General features: G+C 38.5%; 2 protein-coding genes across 3 annotated transcripts; both read right to left on the bottom strand.

Moving 5' to 3' along the window:
- Positions 1 to 7,231: 7,231 nt before the first annotated feature.
- gnly (granulysin) lies at positions 7,232 to 9,561 on the bottom strand. Of its 2 annotated transcripts, XM_076299955.1 has the most exons (6): positions 9,325 to 9,561; positions 9,108 to 9,211; positions 8,291 to 8,380; positions 8,128 to 8,158; positions 8,001 to 8,039; positions 7,232 to 7,829 (listed from the first exon to the last, which is right to left on the bottom strand). In XM_076299955.1, exons 1-5 carry the CDS (start codon positions 9,368 to 9,370, stop codon positions 8,011 to 8,013), a joined length of 300 nt encoding a protein of 99 aa, XP_076156070.1. In that variant the 5' UTR covers positions 9,371 to 9,561; the 3' UTR covers positions 7,232 to 7,829; positions 8,001 to 8,010. The 2 variants fall into 2 exon arrangements, with proteins under 2 accessions (XP_076156070.1, XP_076156069.1); XM_076299954.1 differs by having other exon boundaries at positions 8,001 to 8,158.
- A 727-nt stretch (positions 9,562 to 10,288) lies between these two features.
- Positions 10,289 to 12,967, bottom strand: LOC143139355 (uncharacterized). The gene is made up of 4 exons (XM_076299953.1): positions 12,801 to 12,967; positions 12,222 to 12,349; positions 11,317 to 12,003; positions 10,289 to 11,104 (listed from the first exon to the last, which is right to left on the bottom strand). The coding sequence occupies exons 1-4, from the start codon at positions 12,835 to 12,837 to the stop codon at positions 10,949 to 10,951; spliced, it is 1,008 nt and encodes a 335-aa protein (XP_076156068.1). The 5' UTR covers positions 12,838 to 12,967; the 3' UTR covers positions 10,289 to 10,948.
- Between the last annotated feature and the right edge of the window lie 9,087 nt (positions 12,968 to 22,054).

Here is a 22,054-nt window from a genome sequence, read left to right as displayed (position 1 = left end):
AAAAGACAATGAAGACACAGAGGAAGGGGATGATGGTGAAGAAGACACTATATGTGTCAAGAGACGGCTTGATGGTGGAGATGCACACACTGAGGCAGGGGTCAAAGTTGGTGTGACGAATTCTGTAACGAAACAAAGGACGATTTTGCCCACTTTTAACCACAAAAGTTATGTTGGTTGTCAGATGTCAATGGCCAAGAGAGTTACATTTAATACATACTACTGCAAGCCCAGGTAGCAAGTCTCCTTGCCTGCACTGGACCTAGTGAGGCCGACAAGTCTTCTTCTTTGATGTAGTGGAGGTCATATACGGTCTTTACGCCCCCTGCTTTCAGAGCATCCATCACAGAATCTAGAATCTCTTCCGAGTAGTCTGGGAACTCATCAGCAATGGTCCCTCTGATCATCTGAGTCTGGGATTCAGCCATTTGTATCACACACCTAAATCTATTTCATCATTCTGTGACATTAACGATTCTATCCATACAGTCAGCTTTAAACAGTTATGTGTAAAAAGAGTGAATATGTGAAAATAATTTCCAATTAAATTTGCACAATTCCAATGTGGATGCATTACATAGCCTTTAAAGTGCATTTTGTCTTTGAGGAAAAAATGCAATGCAGATGCGCACAAAAGTTATCAAAAACAATGGTTAGCCTATGCGGCCAAATTTTAGCCAAGCAAAAGTTGGATACGTTTAGTAAGGTAATCTAAAGCAAAACTAGAAATGTAATGCCAGGGGAATTACAATAGTGGATGGAAAGCTGCTGGCTTAATGTTGGGGAGATTCCTGGAAAAATAAACATTGAATCACTTAATCTTTGAGTTCATACAAACCCTCATACCAAAAAACCTTGTGTGTCAAGATATAACACTCAAGGTGTTTTTGACCTTGACATTTGACCTTTGACCTCCAACATCAATTCACTTCATCTTTGAGTGCATACAAAAACTCATACCAAATTTCAGGAATGTATGTCAAGGCATTCTTGAGATATCGCTCTCAGAGTATTCATGGACTTGACCTTTGACCTCCAACATCAACTCACTTCATCTTTGAGTCCATACAAACACTTGTACCAAATTTGAAGCATATGTGTCAAGCCGTTTTGGAGATATAATGCACAAAGCATGGGATATGGCTGTGACTTTTATTTTGTTACACGGGAAACACTTAAACAGGATGTGTAGTTTTAGGAAGCGCTAGATTGTATGCATTAGAAGCTGAGACAGTTGGATTCACAGGTGACACCTGTGCCAGTATTCTGATTAGCCCGGGAACTACTCTGGGAGCTTAACGAGCGCAACTGGCTTTAGGCCATTATGACATCACAACCATTCAAGTCTATGGGGGGAAAATGAGCTTTTTAACATTTTTAATCCCCTATTTCTCAAAAAGTATAACCTTTTTAAAATATCTGAAATAATAACTCTCTTGTCCAACTCCAGACCTACACAACGGTTATTTCAACATGTCTGTACATTAAGCGGTTAGAGCTGCATTCATACTTGAAAAGGTAAAAAGAAAAGGTTATAAGGGACCGTTCGTTATTTATAAACGGGATCACCGGAGGGATTTTGAGTGCTTCGATCAAAAGTTACATGACCCTCCCCCTGACTGCAATATAATTTTTAACGACCCTCCAGCAGCATTTTCAAAAATGACATGACCCTCCCCGGCCTATTGTCGATGTATTCCGCCCACGCTCTTACGCGCTATGAAAACACATCAACGTATGCTACCGTCCTAAAATCAACCTCTGCTTTCTGATCTTACACATCACACTTCACCAAGATGGTGGCCATTTCAGTAGATTTACTCACTAACATTGTTGTGGAAACACAATAAGCATGGAAACTAAATGCACACTTCCTGCAACTGCATTAGCCTACTTGAAAAGTTACTCCTCTAGTAAGTATTCACATGAAATAATAATAAGCTTGCTACACTCCTTCCTTCTCAAATGACGTTTGCACAATTTCACAAATAATCACAGGGACCGAAAAATACCTAACATGCCAACTTTTTCCGGGTTTATCATTTTAACGTTTCCCTGCTGTCTTGCCGTTTTAATATTTTCCCGTAGAATATCCCATATTACTGTAATACTCTCATAACATTAGTCCTGCATTCTGGCCTGTCTCTGTGTAGTCCTGTTGTTACCCCTTGCCCTTCCAGTGAAACAGATGTATTCAAATCATCGTTTTGCTTGCTTGAATGCGAACTCAGAGTGATGTTAACCTAGGCCTATTTAACGACGTGGTTGTCGTGAGAGCGCTTGCAGTGTTCGGCTTGCAGTGTTCGGCCTACGTGCGCACTTGCCAGGCTACTCAGCTATAAGAATTCCCCCTGTATATTCACTCCAAGTTGGCCTACCATAACTTTTTGCAAACAACAAAAACAGAAAGGATGGAGACAGCAAAGCTAGAGATGGGCAGGAACAAGGTCAATTGGTAGAAATGCTTGTCGAAACGTTAGGAGCTGGATGTGTGGATGAATGAAGCACAAGTATGCTTTATGTTAAGCATGCACACTGTTTAAAGTTAGGCTACATGGTAAACTACAAGTAAACCAAAGTTAAATTTAGCTTTTTTAGGGCTGGATAAAGTTGACCAAATGGATATAGGCTGTTAGGCGTGAATAAAGTAGGCTACTTTGTTGCTCCAACCCTTCCAACGTTAATGGGAACGAATGTTGACATTTTCCGTATTTTGCGTGAGAAACCCGGGAAATCTCCCTTATTTTCATTGTTCAATGTTGACAGAGCTATGGAACGAAAGAGAACGTTATATGGCGACAGAAATCAACAATCAAACAAGCCACTTTGATTTTTTGCTGTTTTCATTAATACAAAAGATGGGTGACCCTCCCTCCTAGACGAAAAAAAGTTAGGTGACCCTCCCCTCAACAAAGAATAAAAAGACATGACCCTCCCCTATTTTCCTCCGGTGACCCCGTTTATAAATAACGAACGGTCCCTAAGAAGAAGAAGAAGCCAGGAGATTTCAAGATGGTGGATGCCATCCCGTATAATAAATGTTCGATAATTTCTTTAGTGTATACCGTAAGTAGAGATGAGAGAAAAATGTTCACATGGCCATTTTTTCAGCAGCATAGTCTTGTAGTATAGCCTACTTCATGTGAAAAAAAACAAAATTGATCAAAATAGTCAGCCAACTGGTTTGATCTACAAATGTAATGTGCACTGCTTTCACTGCACTGAATTTGGGCAAATATTGTTTGCAATGGCTTTTATTTTCACTTTATTGACTCGCACTGTATGTAATGTCATTGTACCGAACCTAACTGTGGTAATCCCAATAAGATTCTCTCATGGGTCATTCTGTCTTAAATCAGACAGAATCCATTTGCAGGTTTAGCATAATTCTTAAAGGTATACTCCAGTATTTAGCACTTTTAGCTCCTTGTCTGGGGTGTCTAGGGTGAAATGGAATGGTTGACACCGAAATTTGGAGGATTGGTCCTGTCTCTGCGATTTGGCTCATTTTAAAATCTCCCCTGCCTGCTTCAGAATGGCTAGTTCAGCGTCGGCATCAAGGGCGGGCCCTAGGGGACCAGGCCCGCCCAAACAGGCCAGTGTGCCCCCCCAACTGAGTTCTCTCCCTCACATAAAAAACATCTAAATATTATTATGCCTATGATTGAACTTAAATCCATATTGAACACTGATGTTGAACACTTAGCCTACTCAAAATGAAACATGTAATGTGTGTCAACTATGCTACTGTTGTTTGTGTGCGCAAACTGCGCGATGAAGAGGGATTCTGCACACTCAGACACCGTTGCACTGAGTGCCACCGATACATTTACCACGACTCCTGCAACGCCAAATGGGCATAAATCTCGACCAGTAGGGTTTTAGACACTGCTGCATAAGAAATTCAGTAAAAGGTCTCAAGATAGATCTGGGAAGATAATGGAAAATACAAGGTTTTTGGCGTATGACCGCAGGATGACCCAAGCTGAATGCATGAGCTGTTAATCTAAATTGCAGAAACCGTAAATAAAGGGTCAAACTGACACGTCACATTTCCTATATTTTCCAATATTGTCCAGTGCTAATGATAAACTCGAGCAACGGAGACGTATAGTGTGCTTTGGATCATGTAGGCTAGGCCTACTTTAAGGGGAGATGGAATCACCCTTTAGTAAGCGCATCACAGCACGGGTCTTAACTTGCTTTATCCAGAGGGAGACATTGGAAGCAGTGACAAAAAGCCTATCATGGACCTGGCTGGGAAATGCGACAGTTGTGGAGTCGGCATTAGTAGGCTATAGCCTGTCACTGCAAGTACTTCTCCAAACTCAAAAACAGTATAAGTGGCAATAAAAGTGGACTGTCAGAGCAGCACAAAATACTAAAAGCCGTGCAGAGTGTCCTGTTCGCTCTTAAACTTTCCATCACAGTTGGTGCACCTAGCCACTTATGCTTGTGCACATGTGTTAGAATTTGTTTTGTACTTTAAAGAACATTTTGAGGGATCACATAGCCTACAATGTTGTGATATTATCAGTATGTGTAATTTGCTTTTGAGCAGGATCTTACAAGAACATTTTGAAATGAATGGAAAGACACAGTGAAGCCTAGTGTAGCCTAGGCTTGCTAGTGGTGACCGTGAGTCTGCTATAGCCTATTTACTTGTATAGCCTATGCACCGCTATTCCATTAAAATTAACGTTGTGTGCTAGTCTATTCAACGCTATAGGCTATGACCGCTATGTTCTTGCACTATTTCCCCCCTTGATCATATTGATTCAGTTATCCAAAAGGCTCGAAGGATTCAGTTATCCAAAAGGCTCGAAGGCTCTTTATTATATGGCAATTTTTAACGAATAAAAGTGAGGTGAGGTGCCCCCCCCCCTGTCAGTGCTCATAGCCCCCCCACCCATTGCTCTCTGGCGCGTCCTTAAAACAACAAGCACATAACTGTTTATTTTTTAACAATAGTATAGATAGATACTTTATTGATCCCCAGGGGAAATTCAAGGTCTCAGTAGCATACAGACACACATCAACACACATTCACTAACAGCAGAAAAAGTAATTAAAAGTATATAAAATATAAAATAAATAAATAAATAAAACACAACTAAGCAATAAGGACAGTAGAAGATACAGAATATACTAAATATACTAAAATACAGAATATACTAAATATACTAAAATACAAATTATACTAAATAACACTTCATCTAAATCAATTCTAAAAACAGTATCCACATAGTGGGTGATTAATCAATGACTGAGGTAGGGACTGAGCCTTTGATTCTCTGTGCATAGTAAGGTAAGGTAAGGTGCTCTGTGTGAGTGAGTGTCATATTGGTGCAAATGAGTAAGTCAAACAGTGCAACAGTGCAAGAATAAAGTCTATATATCTATATAACTATATGAAGAAAAGGTATAAGTGTGGCCACAGTTTTGCTGTGGTATGGAGGGAGGGGTTATGCATATGTGCTAATATAGCACGCAAACAGTGGTAAAAAGTGGCTAGTGGACAGACAGTTCAAACATGGAGGGGGTGAAGAGGCAGACAAACTATGCGGAGAAGTATGCATGTGATTCAAGCTGATGTGCATGACTAAGTTCATTGAGGTTTTGCAATCATGATGCAGATAGACTGTAGAAAGAAGCTTTTTTTCTCAGCTTCTCAGTTCTGGCTTTCAGGCAGCAGTAACGCTTCCTAGACTGTAGCACAGACAAGAGGCTATTGTTGAGATAACTGGGGCCTCTGATGATTCTCTTGGCTCTGGACTACAATCTCCTGGTGTAAATGTCCTGAATATTGGGTACTGTACTGGTACATTCTACAGACCTCACCACTCTCTGCAGGGCTTTACAGATTTGATGTGTGCTGTTTCCATACCAGGCCATTATACTCCCTGAAAGAACACTTTCTAGTTGACCTGTAAAAGTTATTTAGTGGCTGTTCAGGTAGTCTAAAGTTCTTGAGGCATCTAAAGCCATCCTTACACTAGAACACTTTGACAAGATTTGGGAAAGATTCTTGAAAGATTGTACGGTAGTCTTTCGAGTAAAGCTTGAATTGAAAAGCATTAGTTAATTAAAAGACTCCAATCTTTCAAGAATCTTTCCCAAATCTTGTTAAAGTTTTCTGATGTATGGGTAGCAAGATGATGAATACACTGATGTGCCTTCTTCACCAGTGAATTAGTGTTCTTGGTCCACGTCAAAGGTGAAATCACTTTCAAGGTCTTTATTTATAGTTATGTATCAAACAATGAGTTGACTCAGACTAATCATCTGTGTTGATATGTTAGTGGGATTAGGGCAGTGGTTCTCAAAGTGTGGGGTGGGCCCCACTAGTAGTGAATAGGGACATGACAGGTGGGGCATGAGGAACAGGAGGGAATCTGTTTTTTTGTGTCTATTTAATAATGCCTTTTTTTGACAAGGAAGATCATAAATTCAAAACAAAACAGCCACACGCAAACATAAGTGTCATAAACAGACCGACATATGAATTAAAATAACATCTTGATCCAGCGGACTGAGATGGGAAATGTAACGTGGAACCAAAATACGAAATCAGGTGGGGCTTGGAAATTTCCCACCTCCAAAGTGGGGAATGACAGAAAAAGTTGAACCACTGGATTATGGACTGATGATTCAGATACAGCCGCACCACTGGCTGCACATATGATTTGTCTTGCAGTATGCCATTGGCTGAAAGTATTGCCATGTAAGTATTTGGTTTCACATTAGTGAACGATGACCCACTAACTGAATAGTGTTTGTGGTAAGATTTTCCCTCGTTATGCATTATGAAATGAAAGAGGTGGTGTTTCGACTACCATACCATACAACACACACTACAAACCTCTCTGGTGTGATTAATGTCTCCCTCTACTGGGGTAACATAGGTAATGCGGCATAGTATTCTGAAAGGTAGAACTTCATAGTTCTAGTTAGTAGTCATAGTTAGACCAGTGAGAAATGTAAATGGAGCACTACAGGCTGTTGAAACGCCACAAGTTAAACTGGATTAAAAAGGGACAATCTTAAAGGGAAAATCTGGTTTTAAAAAGCCTCTATTTTGGGATGATGATGAGTGTACATTTTTGTTTGGGAGAAAAACGACATTAATCGGAGTAGTCCAGACTAGTAAAATCGGATTGGATTTACAACAAAATAGGATAGCAGGCAATCTTCTGACATCAAAGTAAATCTCTATTTTAAACCACTCACTAGGCAAAATCTAAATTATACACTACTGGAGAGGGGCCATGCCAACAAAACAAAGTATTTGAAAGTGTGAAGAAAGGTGCAGTCAGTGCATTGCCTAATTCTTTTTCCGGTCGCCACCATCGTGCAAAGAGAAAGCTGTCTTATTTTATGACGGTTGGGAAACAATGGGTCTGAATGATTTATTTCACTGTTACTGTACATCCACTGTGGTTCAGACACACACTACATTTCAGAAGGTGGTGATAATGCAGTTGTTGTTTACTAACTGCCATAACACAAGATCAGCAAAACATTAACTCCCGTGGACTCCTAATTAAACAGATTTAATTTGATTTTATTTAGATTTGTAACCTTGCCCCTTGTTAATTATAGTATTCCCTCTGAACTATGAGACCAAGGTGGCAAAATATTTGTCAATTCAACACATTCATAAAATACATCCTTATGCAGATTAGCTCTAAAATGTCTTTAATAAGCTAAAGAACAAAGTATGTAACACCGAGGGTTCTTAAAAGGAACTAGTATGAAGTAAATAAGAATTTAAACACATGACCAACATTAAGGCACATCCAAAGACCTTCTTCTAACGGTGTTGGTTTCTGTGAAGACATAAAGATATAATACTACTTAAAAAATGATGACATTTGAAATTCACTGAGATATTCCATAGAAAAAGCAATCTTAAAGTTATGTCTAACTGTGATACTGTGACATTTCAGAAGATTAGAAAACATGTTCCATACAGTGATATGGTACTGTATGATACTTACTTGCAAAACTTCAAGGCAATGCAGGCTTGTTTAGGATCCCTTAGTTTTAAAAAGATGTTAGTCAATTTTTCTTTGTTTTTGTCAACAAATCTCTGACAGCGACTCTTGAAGATAGTCGCATACTTACAGATTCCTTTCAATTTTCCTTCAATTCTCTCCTGTTAAGTAAACAAATACATCTATTCAACATTCTATTGAAAAGCCTACCCATGTATAGTTTAAACATTGAGGCTCCCTGACAGTGCACAGTTATAGAGTGATATAAATATAAGTCTTAACTTTACATGTACCTTTGTAATATTGGTGTGACCAATTGATTTCTTCAATTTATCCAGAGCCCAACGACAAATCCTGCACCCCACTGAAAGCATGCTTTTAGTCTATGGAAAGACAGCAGGACAGAAAGAAAAAGCAAACATATTACATAGTCCTTGAGCCAGACCCACTAATTTTGGTCAGCCGGTACCACAATAAGTCTCACAATAAGTTTTGACAAAAACACCTTGTTTGTGCCTATTACAGCTCTATGCAGGATTACAGGTGACTAGGCTGAAAATCGTAACTAATAAATATCCCTACAAAACTAAATCTGATTATTTACATTAATTTTGCTGAAATGTTATTTGCTCCAGAAGTTTTACTTACTTTCCATACTATAGGTTACAAATCATATAACAAGCATACAGGAGTACAATGGGAAACATTGTGTATGTATGGTGCATGTAAAGTACAACTGAAGTGGAGATCTCTCGTTGAGAGCCGTGAAAATGGTGAAAATAGATTTTTTTATTGGCTGTTGGCAGTATTTTTAGCCTATTCAACTGTATGCCTGGCCTGCATAGACATATAATCGACATAAACAGCTTGTTAAAAACAAAATCACTTTTTCTATTTCTAGGGTGGTATACCTTGTCAAAAATCATTATGTGACTATTCCCTTCGAATGGTACCAATAGACCAATATTATGGCGTCTGGCTCAAGGACTAATATGTTTCCTGTAATGGTTGTGTAGCCAATGATTAAGTGAAGATATAGATGCATAGCCAGTCAGTGAATCAATTAATCCAATAGTCTGCTCAAAAGCCCAGAAAAGACAGACACGTTACCTTGGCTGGATGATTGCTCCTCGCCATGTTTTCTCCATACCAATCCCTGGCAGATCTCACACCATTCATGTGTGTTCCATCTGCATGGCCATATACACGATTACCTGTGGAGAAGTTTACTATGTTGACATTGTCATCAGGTTTTAATGTTAGATTTGTGATGGTCTCACTCAGAGCTGGCTTTGGTCTCACTCAAGGTTGACTTTCCTGGACTCACCTGAGTACAGCAGCAGCAGCAGCATCCAGATGAAAATGAACACCATGGTAACACTTTGAATAATCCAGATTAAGTCACTATGTTATGTCCAAGTTTGAATGGTAGTGCAAGTCTTTTACTGTCCCCAAAATGAATTTGGATGTGGCTTTTGTATGAAGAGGCACTCCGCTCACTGCTGACGGTTGTTTCACAACAAGGATCCGTTACTAGAACGTGCATTTCTGGTGAGCTTTATGGTTACCATTCTTGAAGATCTGAAAAAAACAATCCCACTGGGTTAACAAATTAGTACGGTTATAGGCTACATTTTCTTGTAAACTAGGGTAGCAATATGATTTTGCATTCTCATTTTAACACTATCATCTATCATGACTGCAAACCACACTATTTAATAACTTTTTGAACACTTTGAATTCAGGTTTTGTGCTGATTTGTGTTCATCAAAGAGGACATTTTGCCAGTGACAGCATGGCTGCCAACTTAGTTACATGGGGTGATCTTAAGAAGAGAATGTGCAAGAGGACCTAGGAATCTTTGATGATCCGGAGATATTCTGGATATTCTGTGAAGAGAAATGCTCTCAGAGTCCTTGTTTTCTTTTCTCCAACTTTATGAGATGCTATGGCTCCTTTATTGGTAAAAAGTGGCTTTACGATTACAATACATCAATCAATACATCTGTATTACATCATTCTATGTACTGAATGCATACATTGTTTGAAAAATGTATTCAAAACATACTATACGGGGGCGCTGTGCAGCTGGCTACAGCGTCCATACCATATACCGGTCCAAGTGCCCATCTCTCTCTCTCCAACACATTTCCTACGCAGTCTCTCACTATCCTATCAAAAATAATTTGAAAAAGGCAAAAAACATTCTATATAAAGTACAAGTACCATATAAAGTTTGGACACACCCATTCATTGTTTTCATAATCTTTATTTTTTGCAGAGTAGGTAGATAACATTTTGAAATTGCCCACATGGATTAATGTTGTAAGCAAAAAAGAGTGTACATAGATTTTTTATATTTGAAATGACTCAAAGTACAGAGCTTTTGCTCAGTCTCTCAACCAACTTTACATAGTCAGCTGAAATGGATTTCCAACACACTTAGTATTTCCCATATGGATTTCCCATACATTTTGTGCACTTGTTGGCTGATTTGTCTTTCATTGATTTAATTGAAAGGAATGAAGTTGGCTTTATTAATGTCAACTGTGTGCAATGTTGTCAAAGAGGTAAACAGTGAAGAATATGGAAATAATATATTTGGATGGAATGGAAACATTATATTTTTCGAGAACTTTGTCTTTCATACTTTGGATCTAATTGTTGTACAGTTTATATTACACTGGAAAGGAATCAAGAGTACCATTAGGTCCTCTTAAGTGAGAAATGTATGGATATAATGGGACACAGCAATACAATGAACAACAGATATGTAAATGATCATCACCATTTTCATAATGATTAACAATTATTATGTAGGATACTGTAATTGTTACACATAACAAATGTAATGGAATGAATGGGTATAAGATATCAGTTGCAGGTCAAATTGTACAAGTTGTGACCTCTTTACAATGTTTGTCATAATATGGTCAGAGTAGCACTGGCTTTCACAACATCAGCATTTGACATGCTGCCTTTGGGTCATCGCAAGCGAGGAGGGCATCAATCATTTGTTTTTTGTAGTTGTTCAAAAGTTTCTTACAGCACTTGGTCTCCTCTAGGTCATCACACTTCATTTTCTCTATTTTGGCTTTAATTTGGTCCTGTGGAAAGAAGCCATCAAAATCACTGCACCACTGATGTACCATGAAAAGAAATACTTGAAAATACTTTTGTACTTTGGGTCAATCAGGCCAAATGGGCTAATATGTTAAGTTTCACAAAGATAAATAACCTTAACACTATTTAAGGACTTGCTGGTCATTATCACCTACACGACAAATATCAAGTCTTTAGTATAAGAAGGTATGCTTACCTTGGTTTTACCAGCTGATTTTTTAACCTTCTTCAGAATTGCTTCACAGCTTTCATCGCAATCTCTTGTCGGCCAAAGTCCAGGTTTAGGTTTAGGATTACAGTTTGGCTTAGGTTTAGGATTTGGTTTAGGGTTTGGTTTAGGATTTGGCTTAGGTTTGGGTTTAGGATTTGGTCTAGGTTTGGGATTAGGATTTGGTTTAGGTTTTGGATTTGGTTTAGGGTTAGGTTTAGGATTTGGTTTAGGTTTAGGATTTGGTTTAGGCCTAGGTTTAGGATTTGGTTTAGGATTTGGTTTAGGATTTGGCTTAGGTTTAGGTTTGGGATTTGGTTTAGGGTTAGGTTTAGGCCTAGGTTTAGGATTTGGTTTAGGATTTGGCTTAGGTTTAGGATTTGGTTTAGGATTTGGCTTAGGATTTGGCTTAGGTTCAGGATTTGGTTTAGGCTTAGGTTTAGGTTTGGGATTTGGTTTAGGTTTAGGATTTGGCTTAGGTTTAGGATTTGGTTTAGGCTTAGGTTTAGGATTTGGTTTAGGCCTAGGATTAGGATTTGGTTTTGGTTTAGGCTTTCTTTTATGTTTAAGTCTCACTTTTGACTGTAATTCTAACTGTCTTGGTCTTGGCTTAGATGATAAGGCCCAACTTGATTGAGACCATAAGTCCCTCAATCCAGGTTTCCTGCCTTCAGTCTGATAAGAAATGTGAAGAAGAAAACAATGCAGGTCAGTCCATGCCCTAAACTGTTCAAAAACAATAAAGCCAATGATAATGAGAAAAACTATAGGCCTATGTGACAGATCATCACTCAGGTTATTATTCTCATGTGACATGTAAAGTGCATGCAATTGTGTATGTAAAAGTTTATACATGTCATATTGACGTCATATTGACATGTATAATATCATACTTCATTTAAGTTGGCAGCTATAAAAAGCCTGTGCCCTCTTTCTTGTCCAGTCCTCTCAGGGTTGAGCAGTGGAATCTCTCCCTGTGGGTCTGACTGGTCCACCTCCTCAGCACAACTCACAGCTAGAACTGAAAACACAGAGAATCACTAACAGATCTGTTTAGTTACCAAAAGTCTTCTCAAGTCAATCTCACTTTTATGCTGAACATTTGCATCTCTTTAACTTCATTCATGTGTTCTATGTGTTGTCCTCTTGAATTGATTTTTAAGCAAGACCCATGTTTGTTATTGCATTTATTACAATAGAAACACTTTCCTAAAGTGATCAGAGAAGTCAAAAGGCACTGTAGCCTATTTCAACTGCCAGTAGAGAGAGGAAGCAAGTTATAATTGTTGTGATGTTCATATACTGTATATGAACCAAATTAGACAAATATTTTTTTTACAATATGCTAATAATTCATTCTGAAAGTATAAATATGCAATCACATTACATTAAAAAATAACACTAAATTATGTCCAAATATATAATTCTCTATATAATCTTTATAATTATATACAGTAACTATATAATCTCACCTGTGCATGCCAGACAAAGAGTAATAATGTGGGCCATGTTCTTTCTCTCAGTGGATAAGAGCTGTGGAGCAAGTAAATACTTCAGCCTCTTTTCTCGTGAAACGAAACCTCTTAAAAACCGCCAAACCAACTTGATCAGCAGTGGAAATGGGTGGGGTGTGGACTAGTGTTATTCACAGTCAGTGGCACAAAATGAAGAGAGTATCTAAGATGAATATTCTTTTTACACTTTATCTTTAGGGGCGGCAATAACTGTGGAGAGCGCTGTATGTAACTGGAGAGAGGGAGGAAGCTCTAGTCCTATTCATTTCAATGGCTGATGCTATAGGTTAGCTAATTCAGCCGGATATGTGCTCGGTGGGTTGCTGCCATCTTTAAAAATGGTGTCCATGTGCGTCTCTCAAATGTTCACTTTTTCACAAACAAGCCTAATACAGTACATGTAACATCACTGGTGGCCACAAATTAATTTGTACAAGTGGATTAAGTGATCCTCCCTACAGAAAAATTCCCCATTGGTTAATTTAGGTAAATGAGAACGAAAGTGAGTCCTTGATGTGCCATCAGGGGCGTACTGTAGCACAAGATCCTGGGCCCCTGCCTAGGCAGTCCTGATGGGCCCCATGTTATGAAATTTAATTAGGAAATTATAATATCCAGGTAACATAAAATATATTCCAGACTTTGCAAGGGCCCTCTCTCCCCTTGGGCCCCTATAATCAGTAGGGGTTTTACCCCCAGTCCGACACCCCTGTGTGCCATTGTAAAAGATGGTGGATGCTAACTGGCTGAAGTTAACCCTCCTAATCCTGTTCCCCTGAAGTAAATGAATATGCTAGTGTACATTGGGTGAAAACTGTAGTAGTGGTCAATCCACTGCCTTTTATGTCACAGTGAGTGTCTGGTTTCAGTCCAACGTCTAATAGAGACATGGCCTTATGTTAGTCACATATTGGTGTTTGTAAACACTTGTCTACTTTATTTTAAATTGCAATGGGGAATTACAGTTCTCCTCAATGTTCATTTCAGAGTTTCAGTTATGTTCAGCAAAATGCAACTGATTTCATACATTTCTTTCAACATAACTTGCCATCTTCTGCAAGGGGCTTCATCATGCAAATTATATAAAATACATAATATAGCTACTTCTGAAGAAGAAAAATAAGCAGAAGACTATATCCTCAAACACTATTCTTTGTACTGAATGCATCATCTGAAAAAAAATATTAAAAGTATACAAAACAATGTCTTTAAATATTTGAAAGGAAGCCAAGTGTTTATTTTGTGTAATTTCCCCTCAACAACATCATAACTTCAGTGGAAAATTGAGACAATGGGTAAATCAGAATTAAACATCAGATGAAAATCATGTAAAACAATTATGTAATCAGAAAAAAGCATAGGAAAGAAAAATACAAAGGACAACAATGAACAATGCATCTTTGAATACATCTTATAAACCTCATCATCATCATATAGATGTAATTTAGAAAATGCCATTTTTCTTAGAATGGATCGAACAAAGTAAATGAGAATCAGAAATCAGGAAGTGTAAGACAATTGGTAAGCTTTGGCTATATGCACTGTGTGTCATGTTGTCAGTGTAGCCCTGTCTAGCACAACTTCAGATCTTTACATATTACCAGTGGCTCTTTGCCATCAATGATGGAAGCAGCTATTTTCTTTTTTTCATTCAGAAGCTTCTTACAGCACTTGATCTTCCCATCTTTACACATAGATGCAATTGTAATTGGTTTCTGTGGAAAGAGTGAAGTCATCAAATCATTGCACTAGTTGTTGGTTATAATCTGTACCATGACAAAAATACTGGAAAAATACAATTAGGTTTATTCAACAAATAAATGGTAAATGGACTGCATTTATATAGCGTTTTTCCACCCCTCCCAGCCCAACATGCTTTACAATGTCATGCCTCGCATTCACACACCAATGGCAGAGGCTGCCATGCAAGGCACCCACCCTGCTCATTGGGATCACTGTAGTTAAGTGTTTTGCTCAAGGACACCTCGACAGGGTTAGTAGGAGTTGGGGTGGAACCGACTGTTGAACTCCTCTACCTCCTGAGCCACCGCATAGAATAGAATTGGCCAAATTGGTCGGATAGAATAGAATTGGCCAAACATAATGTTCTGGCACAAATATAAATAATTCTGACATCTAAGGAAAAATATGTATAATATGTACAAAAGAAAATTGATTGTAAAACAAATCATCAGCACCAAATTGCAGTTGTAGATGGCATCTACCCCCTCTACATCTACTGCACCCCTTCCATTACAGTAATGCATGAGGACGTGCTGGTTAATTCTTATCACCTACCAAACATATAACAAGTCTTTACTTTACAAAAGGTAAAGCTTACCTTGCCTGTACCAGCTGAGTTTTTTACCTTCTTTAGAATTTTTTTACAGTCTGCACAATCATTTGATCCAGACTTGCTGATATGCTTATATTTACGTCTCACTTTCGGCTCTAATTCTAACTGTCTTGGTCTTGGCTTAGATGATAAGGCCCAACTTGATTGAGACCGTGAGTTGCTTAGTCCAGATTTCATGCCTTCAGTCTGATAAGAAAAATGATGCACGTAAATTCATGCATTTTAAAACCATTCAAAGATAATAAAGCCATGGATAGTTAAAAAAAATGCTATGGACAGATCATCACTCAGGTTATAATTATCACGTCACACGTGCAGAACAGTGTATACAATTGTATGGTATGTAAAAGTTTATTATGTTTATGTCATATTGAGTCATATCATACTTCATATAAGTTGGCAGCTATAAAAAGCCCATGTGGAGCTCTTTCTTGTCCAGTCCTCTCAGGGTCGAGCAGTGGAATCTCCTCCTGTGGGTCTGGCTGGTCCACCTCCTCAGCACAACTCACAGCTAGAACTGAAAGCACAAAATATTTATATTTTTCTGCTCAACTTCTTCTGCTTAACTTAATATCTATGTGTTGTCCTGAATGGATTTTTGTGTTGTCCTGAATTGATCACAAGATGCTTTTATTACAATAGAAATAAGGTACTAAAAATATGTTCATATATGAACCAAATTAGACAAATATAGTCTTTCAAAATGTTCATAATTCATTCAGAATGTATAAGTATGCCATCACAATATATTTCAAATGTAACTGCTAGACACTAAATTATGTCCAAACATATATTTACAGTCTCACCTGTGCATGTCAGCCAAAGAGTAATAATGCGACCCATGTCTCTCTATCAATGGTTAAGAGCTGCGAAATAGTAGCCATTAAATACTGTGAAACTAAACCACTTAACCAACTTGATCAACTGTAGAAATGGGTGGGATCCAGACCAGCGTTGTTCACAGACAGTTGCGGTGAATAAGTATGAGATTGTCTTTAACTTAAAAGTTTTTTTTTATTTTATTTGTTTTCTTTTAGGAAACTAAAACCCACAAGTTGTTTGAGAAGAATGTATACATGTGCACATATCAACTGACTATAGGATGCTTGTAACAAGCTTGTGCAAAATTCAGAGTTGAATTGAGAATGACTCCTAAATTCCAATTAAATTGTTGTATTTGAATTTGAATTGAATTTGAATTCAAAAACAAGATCTAGAATTACAATTCAAATTAAGTAGAATTCATATACATAATTTAAGGGTAGTGTTTAACAATGAAGCTTCATAGTATATGTCAGATATGATTGCAGCAAACAACTAACTTATAACAGTAACCAATGACATTTCCTAAGTAACCTTCCCAACACTGAAAGTACACTGAAAAAAAAAATCGCTGGATTTACTTGATTTTATCATGTACATCGGTTGCACATAAATTAAATGTCTAGGTTATCAAAATTGATTTATGCTTTGATCAAGGAATTCCAATGAAATTGAATTCAGTTTACATGAATGTAATTTCAACTTCATTGTGCTATACAGGTGGCACGGAAAGTAGGCATTAAGATGTACTTAGTACTGCTTAGTAGGCATTATGTAGGCTACTTAGTATTGCAACATCAATGTCAAAGGAACATAATTTTGATATTATTTAAGACTTCAAGATGAGGTCCTAAAATGAAACATGCTGAATATGTTGTGCCACAGAATGCAGACGCATTCATTGAGGATGAAAACATGTACCTTGTAACCACTGATTCTTTGTGGATGTTCAATACCTAACGCAATCATGGTGGGAACAAAGCATGGTTCATCTCAAAACATAACATACAACACCGCTCCATATTCTACTGGCCTCTAAGCATAATCATCTTCAAGAAAACCCCTGTGAAAACGTTTGCCAACACTGTTAGCTGCATGATTATATCAGTGTTCTTGCAAAGGCTCATGGGAGCACAATGAAAAGGTGACACCAAGGCATTGCACATCAACCACACTGGTTCAGTACTTCAGATTGATCTCATGACTCTGTTGGATAAATTCATTGCTGTGGCAAAATATGTCAGTTCAATGTAATAACATTGTGTTTGAAAGAAAAACATTTTGTTTAATTTCATGTTTTGTGGTTTAGTAAATGTGACAAATCCTCTTTTCCCTTTTTCCCCACTATGCACTTACCTTACTTGATTCAATTAGAAAAATGGATTACTCAATTGGAATGACACATATACACTGATCTATAAAGAACACTTCTTTTATAGATCAGTGCACATATACCACTCATTTCATTGAATTTCCCATTTAACTTCCGAAATAGAATGAACGCAAAAGTACACGGACCATCTTCCTGGGGGGCGGAGCCAAATCAATTCAAATTCCAATTCATAAATTGAATGGAGGCTATTTCTAAAATTCTGAATTTTGCACAAGCCTGGCTTGTAGTGGGGCTACCATGTAATATTGTGTTTTTAAATGGAGACCGTGTACAGAACTTCATGTCTGTAAGAACTTGTTTCTGTGTTGGTTTCCTTGTCAAAAAGTCAAGGTCAAACAGGAATATTAGAAAAGAAATATCCATCAGTTCTTGGCCGGAAACCCACTCAGTAAAGCTTCTCTGTGTCCCCAGTCAATAAAGTCAGTGTAGAGGCCACTGGTTGCACAGCTGTGTAGTATAATTCTAACATTGTGGGATGAGTTTGGTAAAACACAGACATGGGCCTTGTTAGTTCACAATTCTGAATAGCTTCTGTAATAAATACACAACACAACAAAAGGAACACTTGGTTACATTTCGCACTGTGTCATGCCCTCTACGTAGATTCTCATGCATTGTGCCTGCCTGCTATTGTGAATATGCATCCATTGCAAGGATGACATGATAGTGTCTTCCTACTTTGGTGCAGTTCTTATTCATGTCCAACTATATCTGAACTACAGTGATGTACTGACACATTGTATTTTACAGATGGAGAGGCAATTCTCAAAACACAAAATGCATTGACTTGCAACACCATCGGTCTGTTCACAAGTGTGAATACCAAGTCAGCATCTTATACAAGCTGTTTAACTGTGTGTTGTGTTGTTGACAACACTTGTGGCTGACGTTAAAAATGTGGTAGCGCTTGGAAATTGGTATTTCTTGGCCTTGTAGGGGCAGAAAGAGAAAGAGGTGCTTTTGATGAATTTGAAAAGACCAGAGAGCAAGTGTCCTCGTCTGCACCTCTCACCATCAGAGCCTGTGCTTTTAGCTTCTATGGTTGATCAATTGCAAATAAATACAGAAAATTAAATTTTTAATAAGACTTGGTTCATGTGGCAGTTACACCCTGACATTATGGCTCTCTAGGGGTTTTGAGAGTCAGGAGGCATTTAGTGAAGAAAATGAAACTCAAATGAAAGGCCGAGGCCACACTTGTGTCCGCTTTCTGATTGTTATCTCATAATTACCAACAGATAATGTGGGTGATGGACATGTAGGCATGTGTCCATGTACAGTATATTGTGTGTTTCCCTGACAAAGACCTTATGCCACTGAAGGTTTCAGAGATATGTTGCTATGTAAACCTACAGTATAGCCTAACTAGTCCAGACTGAGTCAGTTCTTTTAGGCAAGTCCAGAGGCAGACTGGCAATCTGGACGTTATGGAAAAGTCCAGAACGGCCGTCCATCCAACGGCCGTCTGCCTGGCTGCTTCGTTAGCCAAGCCTAGTCAGTGTCTAGCTCTCCAAATAAATATACTTTACTTATGCCTATGTCTACACTCTCAGTTGTCATTGTCATTAAAAAAAAAACTATCAACATTTGTGCCATCACGTTTTCAATAGCAGGATAGGCAAAAGGGACAATGGAAAGGCTATACAGAGTCACCAAGGTTGCCAACTCTCGCAACTGACAGATGTCTCTATTCACCGAAAAGATTGCCTGTGGTTGTGCTTCTACAAACATGTTGGCACAAAACGTAATTTCTGTCAGAAACCAAGTATGAGTGTTTTCTCCATTGTCAATGTTACCTATGGCGATGTCTATGTTTGGTAGCCTATATGTTTTTCATTGAGTCAAGCAGTGAAATATAATACATGGAACAATGTTGATGTGAGTCAGACAGAAGACAGCCAGGCTTTAGTATTTATGTCCGTCTCAAACTATGTTACTGTAATATGATGTGTTTAGCAACCAGAATTCAGAAACATTTTCTCAGGGGATAAAGGGGGAGATGAAAGTCCAACCAGATGATAAGGGGCCAGAAATGCACTCATGTGCGCAATAGATGCCATGCACACATCATCCGTTTCAACGCACTAACAGAAATTTGTTCTACCGTCCCTGCCTCTCACAGACCACACATTTGCATGTTTGGTGGTAATGGGTGGCGCTTCAGTTTTTTGTCCTTGCGCAAAACAGACAGGTTGTTTCATCATTATTGAATGATGGAAAATGTCTTGCGTTGTCTACTTGTCTAGACGTTTGCTACCACAACTATCACGTATTTGCAAGGAATATCTCTAAACCTAGGTCCATCTTAATGCTATAGCTACATGTGCACCAACCTGACCAAATTGTAAGCTTTGTATGTATGTGCAATATCTGTTTGTCTTAAAAAGATAAATAGACACTGAAGCCCATTTACTGATAGACCCCCATTTATCATAATGGTATATGACGTCCCTGTTGGTTAAGGCTACTTATATGAATGAAGGGACGAGGCAAAATAATAATTATTCAATAATGATCATTTTTGTAAAATCTTTCACTGGCATAATAATTTTGTTAGACTGTATTATGATAGACAGCTAATGTGTGTGTGTGCGCGCGAATGGTAGTGGAAGAAAGTCCAGGGCCTTTTTTTAGGGCTGCATCTGCATCTTGGTAACGCACTGCATCTTGGTAACACACTTTGGGCAGTTATCGGGCAGCTATTTTCCTATTCAAGTGAATGGGGAGACATACGTAAGGGAGGTCATAGGTCATTAAAAGTATATCAGGTGAATCTGTGTTTAAATCTGAATTGAAAGATATAAATATCACCCCCAAACTGCTACAATAAGGCTACAATGGATAAAAATGCGGTTGGTTACATTAGTACAGGAAGGGGCGGGATATGTGTAGACAACTGCCATATTGCCGTTATGAACTAACTATGGAGGATTCTTTGAGTGCTGTGTCTTCTGTTTCTGACGCACTAACAGAAACTAAAGAGTAATACTTTTGTTTCTGAAAATGAGAGACATTCCCTCCCAATAAAAGACATTGTGGTATTCACAATATTCTGTTTGGTGGAAGAAATGCCGAACAATATTCTCAACCCTGATACACACACACACACACACATACAGACACACACACACACATAAAACTGATTATCATGCATCAGTGTGGGTGTAAGGCACACAATGAGTGGTCCCTGTGTTCTTTCCTGTCTCTTCCATTTGGGCTTGGAATGCACACCCACTCTATCACCGTGAGTGGCCCGTCTGATACCGCTGCAAGCTCATATACACGCTCGGGTGTGCGCTCACACATACACACACACACACACACACTCTGTCACGGCAGGACCTTCTGGCGTTACGCGGCCACCACTGACACAATGGAAGCATCACCCTTATTTCCCCGTGAGTCGGCCGGGGACAGAGGAGCCCCAGCACTGTTGCGGCTCATTTTGGGTCTGGAGTTATGACCAGCGGGCAACCGGCGACCGTCATTACCCTCCCAGAGAGAGATGGATGGGCACGCCACGCTACACCGCACCTGTCTCTCAGGGCACTGCCAGGCTCAGCTCAGACACAGGGCAATGTTTCCTTTGTCCAACAGGACAAGCTCGGACACAGGGCAATGTTTCTTTTGTCCAACAGGTATCACTCTGCAATCAGAGCTGTCTATCACATGTTTGTGACATGAATTAACCATATACCTTACTTATTTATGGACCTAAATATAAAGTTATATTGTGACATTAATATTAATGATGTTACTTCATTATGCTCCATTTTTTGACTGAACATGCATATTAGAGTAATAGTATTGAGTCTAAGAAATTCAAATCAAATACAAATGACTGTGTATTATTAAAGTAGTGCAGTGAAAAGGTGAATGCCAGGATGAGGCTGCTGTATTTGGTCTGTGTGTTCTGTGTTTGATACGCTTCCATATAAATGTAAATACTCATCTCTGTTTAAACTACAGTTGGGTCTATACAAAAAACAGCACTTTAAAGTGTTGCTGAGTAGAGTTGCTTACCAAGTGCTAAAATTCCACCACATGACATGTGAGCACATTATTTTTGCACATACACAAAACCACAGCCAGAAAGTTGTGACTCGCCCACCACCATAGTACAGTACTGTATGTGTGATACATTCAAACAGATATGTTGACTCACAGTTCAATAAATAGGACTTTAATTTTGTGCATACATTATTTACAATCTCAATGCAACACAGGCCTCTTCATACTCTGTTGCTGCAATCCACTGCACTATCCACAAAACTACCCTAGCTTTCATTTCAAGTAATGTACAAAGACAGACTGTGAACTGGAATGACATAGAAATCAAACAGCACAATGCAAATACTGTGTATTCAGAAAAAAAAGGTTGCTTAAAAAAGACAGACTCTTAAAGCAATGATCTCACGGCCAATAGGTGAGTATATTAGTATACACAGGCCTATACAAAAGTAATCAGGCTACTTTTAAGACAATGTAATGTCCTGGGCATGAATCGTCATCGAATAAGTCCATATATTTGGGTTACACATACTACATGGCTGTTGCATCAAAAGAGAGTCAGACTTGTTTGTCATGTGACGAGTTGTGTGTTGAATTTCACATTAAATACATTCACTTAAGGGCAAAAGC

Source organism: Alosa pseudoharengus, unplaced genomic scaffold (genome assembly GCF_046254945.1).
Source record: "Alosa pseudoharengus isolate Yale_2024_CS ecotype anadromous, Long Island Sound unplaced genomic scaffold, YU_APseudo_1.1 YU_APseudo_1.1_scf_22, whole genome shotgun sequence".
Lineage (NCBI taxonomy): Eukaryota > Metazoa > Chordata > Actinopteri > Clupeiformes > Clupeidae > Alosa > Alosa pseudoharengus.
Note: the sequence above shows the minus strand (reverse complement) of the source record. Positions and strands in the feature narration are given on the sequence as shown.